The sequence below is a fragment of the Ciconia boyciana genome, chromosome 3, assembly GCF_034638445.1.
Source record: "Ciconia boyciana chromosome 3, ASM3463844v1, whole genome shotgun sequence".
NCBI lineage: Eukaryota > Metazoa > Chordata > Aves > Ciconiiformes > Ciconiidae > Ciconia > Ciconia boyciana.
In genome coordinates this window covers 23,403,239-23,416,473 of record NC_132936.1, presented here as the reverse complement: position 1 = coordinate 23,416,473, position 13,235 = coordinate 23,403,239, and the positions used below count along the sequence as shown (strand labels likewise).

At 38.7% G+C, this 13,235-nt stretch overlaps 1 protein-coding gene across 1 annotated transcript in view; it reads right to left on the bottom strand.

Moving 5' to 3' along the window:
• Positions 1 to 13,235, bottom strand: part of DLGAP2 (DLG associated protein 2) — a 479,848-nt gene that overhangs the window by 52,254 nt on the left and 414,359 nt on the right. The window contains 1 exon segment of the mRNA XM_072857796.1: positions 1,340 to 1,487. Coding sequence (XP_072713897.1) covers positions 1,340 to 1,487 — 148 coding nt within the window.

Genomic DNA, 13,235 nt, shown 5'->3' with positions numbered 1-13,235 from the left:
TATAGTATTGTTAGGTGACAGCCAACAGCACTTGCTTTGAATGCAGGATCTAATTCTTGTGCAACTTTCTCAAAACCAGAGTGTAATAAAAATAGAAAATAACCAAACCAAGGTAATGAAAACCAAAGCATGAAAATGATGGGGACACGTTTCACAAGGGAGCTATGAAAAGTAATGAAAGGTTTGGAAAATGACTGTCTGTTTCTAATTCTGATGTGTGCTATACAAGATTATACTTAGATTTATCCCACATAAATTAAGGAATTTGACTGAAGGGCATTAGTCAGGCAACTGGTCCCTCCCAACTCTCTACAGTCAGTGGAGACTGACAAGCATTTCCAGAGGGCTCTCAGCCCACTTGGGATGTGCGTTGTGCTGGAAGAAACTCTTTCACTCCATTACAACAGAGGAAGCTTTAGTTGTTGCCTCAGTTAAAAGCCTCAGGTTAGATGAGTTGAATCCAGGCCTGAATAGCCATGCAATACAAATTGAATGTGAATGAATATAGAATTGCTTTAAAAAGATTTTTTTAAACATAACCATTGTGCATAATTAGCTACTATACCCGTAGGTGCCTCACTAAATGGTCAAATAAAAATAAAGTAACACATATCTGAGAAGAGGGCAGGGCCCACCTGTCATGAAGCAACACAGGGAAGAAATGTCAGGACCAATGAATATTAGAAACATTGGAAATTTTGTGTAAAGTCCTCTGCTGAACAGAACATGCACATACTTCATAAGGCTGCTTGCACTTCAGGCCTGATTCAGATCTCACTTCGACATGAATTAGTACTAACTAACCAACATAAAACCAGTGGGATGGAAAAATGTCTCTTTTCAGAAGTCCCCATACATAGAGTAATTGATGGGACTTATTCTTTTACCCAAAAAGAGTGAGGGATTGAGTTTAGAGATGAATCACTGCTCCTTTGGAGCATAATTATTTCAATCTATACCTTAATCTGGCAACCCACATTTACTGAAATCAGAGTAGATATTTTCAGAGGATGGGTATTGTGGGAGTGTGCCCCTTATGCTCAGTCTGAATCTTCTTAACATTTAAATATTTAATACAGACTGAAAATGAAAATACCAGTATTTATATTTTTAATGAAAATTAAATGGAAAATATTATGCGTGATAGTGTCCCTTTGCTTCTAGCATTCAGTATTTTTCTTGAAATTTTGAACAAGGGTTACATTCCTTAGAACTGAATTACTTTGACAATTCACATCCTCAGTTTGATATTAATTAAAAAAACCTAAAACCATCTACTAGTAACAACTCTCGCATCTGTGATTAACCTATAAGAAAAGTTATAACAAGAATTTCCCACCTGACTAACACAGCTGGCCTGACTGAGCGTGCTCACTGCTCTCATATAGCTCTGATTCCTTGAGCGAAACTTTGGGGAATTGTAGTTTGCAGAGGGATCCAGGTTGTGACCCCCAGGCACGTCACTTGCAGTTTGAAGGTAGCTCTGACTACAAAGGAAAGAGGAAGAAAAAAGGAAAGGGTGTAAAACTACAGATGGAATCAGTTAGGACACTAAAGACAGTAATTTGTATGAGACTCACAAATCCATTCCCCAGGGTCAAAATCTCTCTCTATATAAAGCATCATAGATCTGTTGTAGTCAAATGCCTTAGCACAAGCAGAGAATCTGTCTGCAGTTCTGCTACCTAGATGACATGAAATTTTAAGTCTTTGTTGTATTTAAATATCATCAATCCTTCTGGTTATTAATGTTGAACTTTACTAAAAGAGAATGTCTAGGTCAACAGGAACAAGAACCAGAGCTAAAGCATAAACCAAAGTAACTAAAAATGTTTCTTCATAGATAAAATCTGTTACTTGTCATCTGTTTTTCATCAAGGTGTTAGGCATCAAGAGACCTTTTATCTTCAAAGGTTTGATATATTTTTACAAAAGATCAAAATATCCCATGTTCAGCTAAAAAAAATAGATTAATAAGGTACTCAGAGCAACTGCATGAAGCTCTAGAAATGCTTTTGTTACAACACATCTCCCCATTTGGAGGACTGGGACCCTAACACCACACTGAGCCCCTTTCAGTATGCTTTCACTACAATGGTATGTTAGTCTTCATGTTTTATGTCAAATATATTGTTTATCTGTCATTCCAGGAAAATAAAAGAAGCCTAAGAGAAGAACTTTGTTTTGAATACAAAATTTAAAAAAAAATAAAGTTGTGAACAAGGTTTACCAGAGTTCTCAGAACCTCTGAAAATCAGATTTTAGGAGCCATGTGACACTCGTCCCTAAACAGCAGTGCACAAATTAATTCATGTTTCAGAAAACATTGGGTTTCATGTGGCAAATAGGAATTTTTTACATTTATTCCTTAAAGGTAGCTTTAACAAAAACACAGTTTCTGGGAACAATAGATTTGTGCCAGTTGAACATCTGTAAGTGTTGGTAATACATCTATTTGACGCTGAGCTGGCAGAGTTACTCAGTGCAGCCATGGCTGTGACACATGCCTGGGCTGTCAGGAATTTCCCTGTGAAAGGGGAAGCTTCCTCTCTGGAAGGACCAGACGACTCAGTGAATGAGAAAGCCACAGGTTCAACTCCTGGTGCAAAATGAGGCACAAACAAGGACCTTGTTTCTTAGACTGTACTTATCAAACATTGAGCGTGACCATAGGCCGGTGCTTGAGGAAGGACTCAGCCTTCCTCACAAAGTGGACACAACCTGAGTTTGGGCTGGAAGCAATCCCTGAGGAGCTCTCAGGGAGGAATCTCAGACCCTTTATCATGGCTCTGACTATAGTAGAAAATAGTATTGAGCTCCATCTCCGTGTGTGGCCATGTCCTTTGATGTCAGACATGTGAGATGACCCAGGGTCCCTCACATCACCAGCTACAAGAGCAGATGGGATTTATAGACCCCCGCTCGACCTTATACTTGGGACATCTGCTCTCAAGCACTTCCATGTGTTCTCCCTGGCTTGGTGATCTCAGGGTCAACATAGACATAGCCTTGCTTCCTCAGTGCATCCGCCAATGGTTGGGCTATCTGCTTCTCTAAGATGACCTGCCTTCTTCTTCTTCAAAAAAAGGACAGGTTTTTATTTTCATCTTGGCGTAAGGCAGGCATTATTTTTTAACTCTTAAGAAATTTCCCTGGAGGACAAACATTTTTTTCTTCCTGTCTTTATCCAGTGCCTTCTATGGAATACCTCTGTAACCTCAAGACAGAGGTAAACTATATAGAAACTATGCCATAACTGCTAAAACCAAAATGAAAATGTATGAGATTGATGCAGGCATGTGATCAGAGGTTAATTAAGTCATTACAGTCAAAGTGATTTGCAGATTAAGATAGCTGTCTGATAGTGGGTCTAATTTGGTTTTAGATGATGAAAACAGGAACGGTAGCAGCATTTTTTTGTTCCCATAGATATGAAGACAAATATAATAGATTAGGTGAAGCAGTGTAGTGCCTCCCTATCTATATTTAGTTGTTGGATGTAACTAAACCTCCTTTCCTCTATAGGAAGCAGGCTGATGACTGTCACCTGCTTTGTGTCATTCTGATTCTTTGCACATGCTTTACTAAATCTGTCTGGTATTGTTAATTTAGTATTTTTCAAACCAGTTAGATGAGTGCTCTCTGGACCTTCTGCTAGTCATCAGGTGATAAAATCTGGGATTCTGAGTTCAGAAGCAGTTTGTGAAAGAGGCATTTGAGGTTTCTTCAGTAAAACATGGGACACATTAAGAAAAGATAGAGGCAATAGAATTAAATTATAAATTATTAATTATTTTATAAACTACTTAAAAAGTATTAATTAATTAATTTAAACTGACTCCTAATAACTGTCTTTGCTAAGTAATGCTCAACAATCTAGTATTTCATTATCCTTGTGAGGTATTGCTATCACTAAATACAATCAACAATTTCTACAGTAATAATTTATTAGGAAAAGAAGCCTAGTATTCCATGGTACTGCTAACCAGCTGAGTTTTGACGGATGAGTTTGGACATCACCTGATAGTTAAATATTTTCTAATTTATCAGAGGAGAGCAATTGATTCATAGGACTGTAGCAAAATAAAATAAATATTACATATATTAGGCTGTAAAAGCAATTTCACATCCATTTGATTAATACTTTGAAATTTTCTTGATAAAAAGAAAGATTAGTTTTCATTTCTAAGACACACACCCAAAGTTATCTTCTAGGCTAAATGTCTCAATGCATGGTAAAAATTATGATCTTGCTATAAACATGATCCAGAACCAAAACGCCATAGACCCAGAAGTTACATCAGGAAGTTGCTCTCAAATGTCATTATCTGTTGCTCAAGGAACTTTCACGCTTGTCAACAAAGCTACAAAGCACAGACGACATGTGGCATTGGTAAATGCTGGCTTTTTAATGACATCCACCCCATCTATAAGCTTAGGAACAAAATTCTTGACCTTCATTTCCAAAACACCACAGCTCTATCACTTTGATAAAAGAAAATAATTTTCTTTTATGCTCTGTAGTAGATGATCTTATATCTCAGCTGATCACTGAAGAAAGGCAAGACAAGCATGAGCACATGAGATGGTTTGACAGTTCATCTCTAGGACCACACACAAATACACACATTAACATCAAAGAGGTGACTCTAAAGTTCGGTACTATGGAAAAGGAGAAAGAGGATGAGACTAATAGGAAAAATTAAATTGGTATGTCGGTCCTCTTCCCATTTGCTTTTACAAACAAACAAGATCTTAGGAATGTATTCCCTTTTAAAAGCCTTTTTGCCCTCAAGGGTTGCTTTCCCCTTTCCATTGGCTACGGAAAGTTCAGGGCAGCTAGGAAGAGGTCTTAAATTTAATAAGTATCTTAGCTGCAAGCAAGGCTCAAAGCCTAGAGAAACTTTTAGGAATAAGGCAGTCCCATGTAATGACCTTGCAGGTCTTGAGAATCTCTACTCTAAAAGCAAAGCTTTAGGACTCTCAGTGAAGATAGCTAAATTTGCAACATCACTTTCAGTGCTCAGCAGATTGCCTGAGTGTATTTGGGGAGGACAAAATACTGTATTATAACCACATAAAGTGAACTACAGTATGGCATGCTTATCTGGGACAGTATATCTGATAGCATATCTGATGGTATATCTGGGATAGTATGTCACCCTGATATAGAGTGAATGGGAAAGAGGTTAGGTTGCATATTCCAACAGCAAAACATAGATAAAGAATAAGGGAAGAGGCAGCAGTCCAAAAAAGAGTTCCTGCTTAGAAGTTTCTAGGAGTCTTGCATCACAGCCTCCCTTTCCTTGCATTCCTCTAGTCTGCAAAGACTCAGGCCTCTGTATCCAAACCTCATATGCCCTGCTGCTCCTATCTGAAAGCTGCCCTTTCCTCCAGCCCCAGAACTCACATTTACCAAAACCCCCAAGTACACCTCTCCTTCATTCCTGACCAACCCAGATCCTAATCCTTACTGCTCCCTAGAATCCTCTTAATTCCCAGCTCACAGTTGTCCTGCTCAAGATCTTCCAAAACACCATCACAGAAGCCAGCATTTGGCCGCTTGTCCTAATTCTGTCCTCTGTAGATTTCAAAAGTACCCTTAACACCCCTATCTGTCAGCAAAGTCCAGTTTACCCCTGCTACAGCCGTCTAATCCTACTCCCTTCCTGGGGACATTGGCTTCCACAAAAGCGCAAACTCTTCTCCTTCTTGTAGAAGCTAACTATTCTTGCCCACACCTCACCAAAACTGAAATTTAAGAGCAGAATGAGGGAAAATAATTGTGGAAAAATACCTGTTACTTTGGCCCTACAAGCAACAAGATGCACTAAAAAAAAGAAAAGAAAAAAACCCTTTTTTTTACTCTTTGTACTCCAGAAAACAAATTTCCTTCTGTGTTTTGCTATGTCTTGTAGCCAATCTTAACAGGACTCAGTACAGTGAAAATGTAGGAAGAAGTTTAAGTTTACTTATATAGTAATAAAAAATAATTAGATAACATTTGTCAAGAGATTTCAGGAGATGGAAGAGCACATCTACATCTCCTTATCTTTTCCCCACTTACGCCATTGTAACAGAAGACTTGTCAAACTAGAGGGCTATTTAGAACATGTTTTAATGAAAGGAACAATTACGGAAGCTAACCCAATAGCTGCAATCAAGCATTAACTAATGAAAAGGGAAGGACTCTTATTTCCTCATCTTTAGCCATCTATTATTTAGCCACCTATTTCCTCCTCTATTAATTGTGTATTTTTAAAAGGAGTAAGATGCTTCCTTTACTTTATAGACAGCAAATAATTAACTTTGGGGTTTTTTTCCTGCATTCCATTGTTTTATATAACTTTTGGAAAGTTTATATGACCATGGATAGTGTCTGAAACAGCCCAATGACTTCAGCATATAGTGCTGGGGGATTTGAGGCGTTCCCGCTGCAGTCTGTACCACAGCACCTTGCACTACTCACTTGAAGCCTATTACTTTGTGCAGCACTTAGCCCATGCTTTGTCATCACTGAGTTGAGATGCTGATGAACACCCAGGATGGTTTGTGGCATGTTTCTTGAAGTCTCTTGTCATTGCTGCATGACAAGTATTACTGTAAGCTAGAATTACAACATGCAGTCCTGTACTGTGATTTATGCAACCATTGCATGTTTCGCAGAAGACAAATCTTTTTGTCATTTGGTGAAAAGGTATGTATGATAGTAAAACAACATGGTTTCACTTTTAGCACACCTTGAAATGCCAGATTTAGAGGCTGACATGGTTTTACAGCTTATAGCTGAGCCCGGGTCAAAACAAAACAAAGAAACCCTGCAATTTCTCCCTACAAATTCAGATTCCTGAGCAGCGGTACTTGACACTCAAGACAACCCTAGTGGGAACATGGGGTGTGTGAGTCCTGATAAAGGGATCTCTGTCACACTGCTTTTTTTTTTTTACTGTCTGTATTTTATTTTCTAATAAGTGATTGATATTATATACTTTGTAATAATCCTAATACCTTTGCTTAAAGAACTATGGTCATGATGCCAACAATGCAGCAAATGTCGTACACTTGCCAAGGTCATTCCTTGATCTACTCACATTCAGAATTATGATCACTCCCCAGAGTACCTGTTCTCTGTCAAATGTTCAGCCACCAGTGCACCCTGGGTCAAGAAGGTATCAAAAGTGAATGAAAATATTCCCAGGTCTCTCAAAGTCACAGCAAGAAAGTCACCTTCTGACTCTGAATGGGTCTATCAGGTTTATTAAGGGAGCATCAGATATAAAGGAAGTCCATTTTCCATCAAATTAATTTTTGGAATTGTAATATTCTAAAATAGTACCTTTTTATTTTCATGATCATGCCTGCATTTGTCCAAAAATCTGAGAATGAATGGGAACATTACAGAAAGTACAATCACCTCTGTTTAAATCAGTATGTGCAATTCAGAAGTATCATCCTGGGACAAAAAGATAAAATTTGTAAAAGAATTCATCTTGGGCACCTAAAAGGGAGGTGCATTAGGATTAGCAAGGTAGCATAAGTTATCAAAACCCATTTTATTGAGAGATTTGCATTTCAATGGATATTCATTTCTCTATCTGGATCTATCTTAACTATGTCTTTGTAGGTAGATGAAATAACTCATCGACCAGAATCTAATGATTAAGCTTAGCTAGCAGTGCCATTGTATAGCAGCTGCGAGGCATACTGTGTCTCTGTGGATCCCTGCTGAAGTCAATAGAGCTCTGCAAAGGGGCACAGATGTGCTTGTGTGCAGCCCATTGGAGAACTCAGAGTATAGACATTAAGTCTGATTCTCCCTTTGGAATAGCACAGTTAGTCTGGTTCTTTGAAAAAACTGAAAGTACACATAAATCTAGTGAATTTATCTGTAGTGAAGAATTTCTTCTCTAATCTTTGCCAGAATGGGGCTTCTCTTTGATCAGTGATGGATATGAGAATTTGAGCCAAGTTAAATTTTTAAGACATCTATATATTTCATAATTGACCCATAGACTTTTTTTAAAAAGGTACCTGAAAGATATTGGAACGTTTGATTTATTACAGGAATATGTTAGGAAAGAGGCGGAGACTGCTGTTTCCATCCTTATGAAATGCCTACTAATCACTGGTAGGAGAGAACCTTTCTCGTCAGTAAGTATTTAGGGATTTTGTACAACATGAACCAGAAGAGAATGACAGGAAATCATCCGGAATAGTTAAACAGTCTGGTGGTTTGATCACTCCTTGCAAAGATACAGAGGATGTAGGCTCAATCAAGCCTGTACGCCAAATCACGCAGAATGTGCATGCAATAAAAAAAGTCTGATGTGGGAAATCTAAACTCAGAGCTATTGTTTGTAAGAGGTGACAGATGTGCACATACAGCTAATCCTAAAAGTCTTGTTCCAATATCCTGTTTTGAGCTTGCCCTGGGAAGTAGGCAGCAAACTGGTCAGCAACAACAAAACTCAGGCAGATGTTAGGCAAAAACTTAGAGGCATTTAAAGCATCATGTAGCAGTTCAGTAAATGGATCTGAGGATCTAAGCAGAACTCAAATATTGGATGTATGTTCCTAAATCCATTATGGAATTGAAACAGTCATAATTTTCTTCAGGAAGCTATCTCACTTTTTTTTTCCTTTTATTTGCTTTTGGTACATATACATGTACACATGCAAAAAATCATAATTAGGCAGAACAAATGTAGACTACAGACCATCAGGACTCAGTAAAGCATCTGAGCATGAGCTTAATTTAAACATACATGTAAGTCCATTAAAGCCAATAGGTCTTAAGCAAATAAGTGGCCTTCTCATGCTGAAGTTGAAGATATTAATGAGACTATATAATTTCTGGGGAAAAAAATAGAGTAAAATTGGGAGAAGCGAAAATATATACACGATTCCTGCTTTTCAACCAAAAGCATCTTAATTTTCAAATCCTTCCCTGAAGAAAAGTGTTTCTACACACATACTTTATAGTGTCATTTAGTTTTTATTAAAAACTAAACAAATGACAAATGCAGCTTTTGATCCTTTTCAAATGAAAAGTAAAACTAATATATTTGTTGAAAGCAGGAATGAATAAGCACCAGAAACTAGAAACATAGTTTCTCTTGGATCTCAGTATTTGTGCTTGTGAGACTGGCCTGAATCTTACTGCATGTTCACCACAATCCATCGCATAATTGCATCTTTCTGACAAAAGCCTGTTTTATTCCTGAGAAGACTCTGTACTTTGTTCAGAGCCGTAGGATCCCCTTTCCATCCCTAATCCAAGGTAATACATTTCAGCCCTACAACATAAAGCTGGTATTTGCTACAATGAGGCAGGAGATCCGGGCTCAATTACTCCCTGAGTTTCACACTATGCTACTTCTAAAAGAACAAGGTGCCTAATACTGCCTAAGAGCATTTCCTATTATTCTGCAGAGGAAGAAAGGATGGGGACTCTCTTCTGACCCCGTAGAAGATACTTCCTAGGTAGCCAGATGACTAGCTGCCCTTCATCAGCATTCCCTCTTAACCTTGTGGACTAATCTAACCCAGATCTTATTGACTGTATCAGAGAACACTATCACTGTGCCAGTGGCCCACTGATTGCATTATTAGTTGATAAGGCTTTGTAATTAGCCCTCAAACTCTCCTCAGTAAATCTCCAATTTCACCCCTCAGAGCCTCTGAGTAGATGCTACTACACTACAGGGCCTTAGAAAGCTACTAATGAAGTGTGTAATGAGGCTTTTTAGAGTCAGAAGATTGAGGAAAAAAACAAAGATAAATAAAAAGCATATAAAAGATGAAGGTTACATTTCTAGTGATTTTTCCCATCAATTCTATTGAAAATATTTCTCAGGAATGGCTTCAAAACCATTCCTAATTTAAAATGCAGAAGAAGAGTTAATGGCAAATTGAAGTTTACCCTTAAAAATTAAAAAAGGCTTGCATCACTGGTGTGCAGCAATGGATAGCATTGAAATAGGACATTAATTTCTCTAGCAAGGAAGCTGTGCTTAAACTCTCAATCTGTGACGTTTTTGCAGCACACCCACTCCTCCACATGTGCACTCTTGCATACAGCTGGAAATATCAAGACTTCTCTCTGCGTATTACCAAGTGGTATTTCTCTAGTAGAAATACCCACAAATTTGTCCATCACTAAACGATATGGCATTGGCACTGTCATGGGCAAAGATGGATGAAAAGATAGAGGTTTGGTCTCATGCAGTGCTTCCAAACTTCTCATTTGTTTTTCACTTTCTCATGTCGTAAGTGTGCTATGGTTAGCACAACTGGTTACAAACGGTAGGATTTCTTTTTTTTAATGGAGATTTCCCACATGTCTTGGAGGAGCTGGTGCTGTTCCGTGATTTCTGCTGAGCCAAGGGCTCTGGCAGTTAAGTGCTGTCAGATCTTCTTGTTGCAGTTTAGCTCCCTTGCTGTGTGCTTTGGCAATGTTTTTGTTGCCATAATAGTCTGCAGAACAGAACATGTGGACATGCCTTGGGTCATAGTCCAGATATTCTTTAAGTCAGCATAAGTTAGTATGGCCACGGAGAGTTGCAATCTCTCACTCTGAAAAGGGGAAGGGCAGGGAAAGGTTATTTTAAATCAGATCACTGCTTTGATCTGGTTTACCATAAGCCCAGAAAACACTTGTGGCGCAACCATTTCAGGTCATACTTAAGCATATTAGCTTCAGCTACTGAAAAAAAGTGGTTTTGTGTTGAGATACCAGACTGTAAAGTAGAGTGGCTGAAATATAGACATGCATTGTGCTCTTCAAGTGTGCTTTGGGCTTTAATAATATCCAATGCAAAGGTGTTAAACATTTGAGGGGGGCACAGCTGCTTTCTCTGTGAACATGACTCGGAGTTTGAGACGCTCACTTCCGTAGAGCAGCCAAAACCTGGCAGAAGTTTAGATGGAGAATACAGCAAGACAAATCAAAGCACCACTAGTACTATACTGTAGCAGTCCACCAAATAATTTGTGCTACGGCAGATTTGCTTCCTCATTGAAACCCTACATTTTTGTACTGCTTCTCTGCTCACATGTCTTTCTGTCTGCTCACCCATCAGCATAAGGTATCTGGACAAGTAAGGTCTGCCATTAGAGGATCACAAAACAAAAGTACACATTGCTGTCACTGATTTTATTTTATTGTAGCTTAACCTATTTCATCCTCATGTTTGCGGCATCTAGTTTCCCATGAGTCACTTCAGAGCATAATGGAAAACTTCAGCACAGCACGACTATTCATTTGCGTGAGTGATACCAGTATGGTCTTCAAATAGAGCGTGTTAACTTTGGGCTAAATGCTATTGTTATCCCTTTTGACTAAATGTTTAGACAGTTTTCAGAGTCTTTTGCAACACTTCAAAAAGGAGATACTGAAAATGGAACTTGCTATTTCTACAGTGCTATCCTGTTCATTTACATAATCGGTATATTAAGTACTCTGTTCCTGAAAACGAGAAGCATCAAATAACTGGAACATTATCTTCAGTCATAGAATTGTTTTTCCATCACATAGTCCCAAATTCTTGTTTTCTTTTCAGCTTTCCTTTCTGGATCCCAGTGTCTCCGATGCTTCCATCTCTCAGCTTTGCTTTCTTTTGTCACAAATACAGAGAAATGACATTTACTAGGTTGGAAGGATACGCTTACAAATCATGTGGGTCAGTCTCTCTTCCACGACTGCACAAAACTTATTTAGGACAGACATTCTCTTTGTTTCAGCTACCAGTTCCATAAACTGTTCATCTGTTTTTACCTTTACTGTAAATGAAAATACCTAGCAGCACGCTACCTACCTTCTACAAGCTACCTTCTACAAACTACCTTCCAACACAGTTTAACTCTGTCCTGGTTTTGGCTGGGATAGAGTTAATTTTCTTCCTAGTAGCTGGCATAGTGCTGTGTTTTGCATTTGGTATGAGAATAATGTTGATAGCACACTGATGTTTTAGTTGTTGCTAAGTAATGTTTACACTGGTCAAGGACTTTTCAGCTCCCCATGCTCTGCCAGGTGCACAAGAAGCTGGGAGGGGACACAGCCAGGACAGCTGACCCAAACTGGCCAAAGGGCTATTCCATACCATATGATGCCATGCTCAGTATATAAACTGGGGGAGTTGGCCGGGGGGCAGCGATCGCTGCTCAGGGACGGGCTGGGCATCGGTCGGTGGGTGGTGAGCGGTTGCATCACTTGTTTTTCTGTTTTTCCCTGGGTTTTGCTCCTCTCTCTCCCTCTCTTGTTATTTTCCTTTTAATTACAAATTATTATTATTATTATTATTATTATTATTATTATTATTATTATATTAAATTTCTATTATTAAACTGTTCTTATCTCAGCCCACAAGTTTTCTTACTTGTGCTCTTCAGATTCTCTCCGCTATCCCACCCAGGGGGCAGGGTGAGTGAGTGGCTGTGTGGTGCTTGGTTGCCAGCTGAAGCTAAACCACGACACACTCCATTCCCAACAGCATCACAGCACAGCAGAAAACAATGGACTGAAATGAAAGGGATGGCATTTCACCTCCAGAAGACCTATATTTTTTCATAGGATACCAAAACTGACATCCAAAAGATTTTGTATGTCTAATCATAATGCAAAATAAAAAAATAGTAAAAATGTTTAATATTTTTTTCTCCTGGAACTACTGGGAGTTAAGATAATTTCCACAATAAATGGGATTGCTGGCACTGTTCCAAGAAAGCAAAAGGTTGGAAAGGAAGCAGATTCAAGTATGTGTGCTGTCTCCACCACAGCAAGCCTTATTGCATTACATTTCACTCAAATGCAATTTAATAGTAATAATAAATTACACTGGCCTTCGACTTGATGTTATAGGACTAAGTAGTGCAACATACTATTTAGTCTTTTGAAACAGCATTCACAAAGAAAGAATTGAAATGCGTTTATCTTCAGTGAGTAATCTAGATATTTAGGTGCATTTCATTTTTGAAAAATTCAGCAAAATTTGAGTCATTTAGGCTATAGCTATACTCAGAAATAAGCCAGGTCCATTACCTGGCCCTTCGGCCAGCTGACCTGTATGGTTAAACTTTCTTATCCTATAGAGAGGGTGGCTGCATCCAACAAGGTTAGTCCCTGAAATATGCCTGGGCACTATCTAGAAGAGAGGCAGGTGGCCTAGGCTGAAAGCGGGCTGGGGATCATGCTGGCTGTGCTAGCAGTTTGATAGAGGTGGTGGTCAGATGGCAGC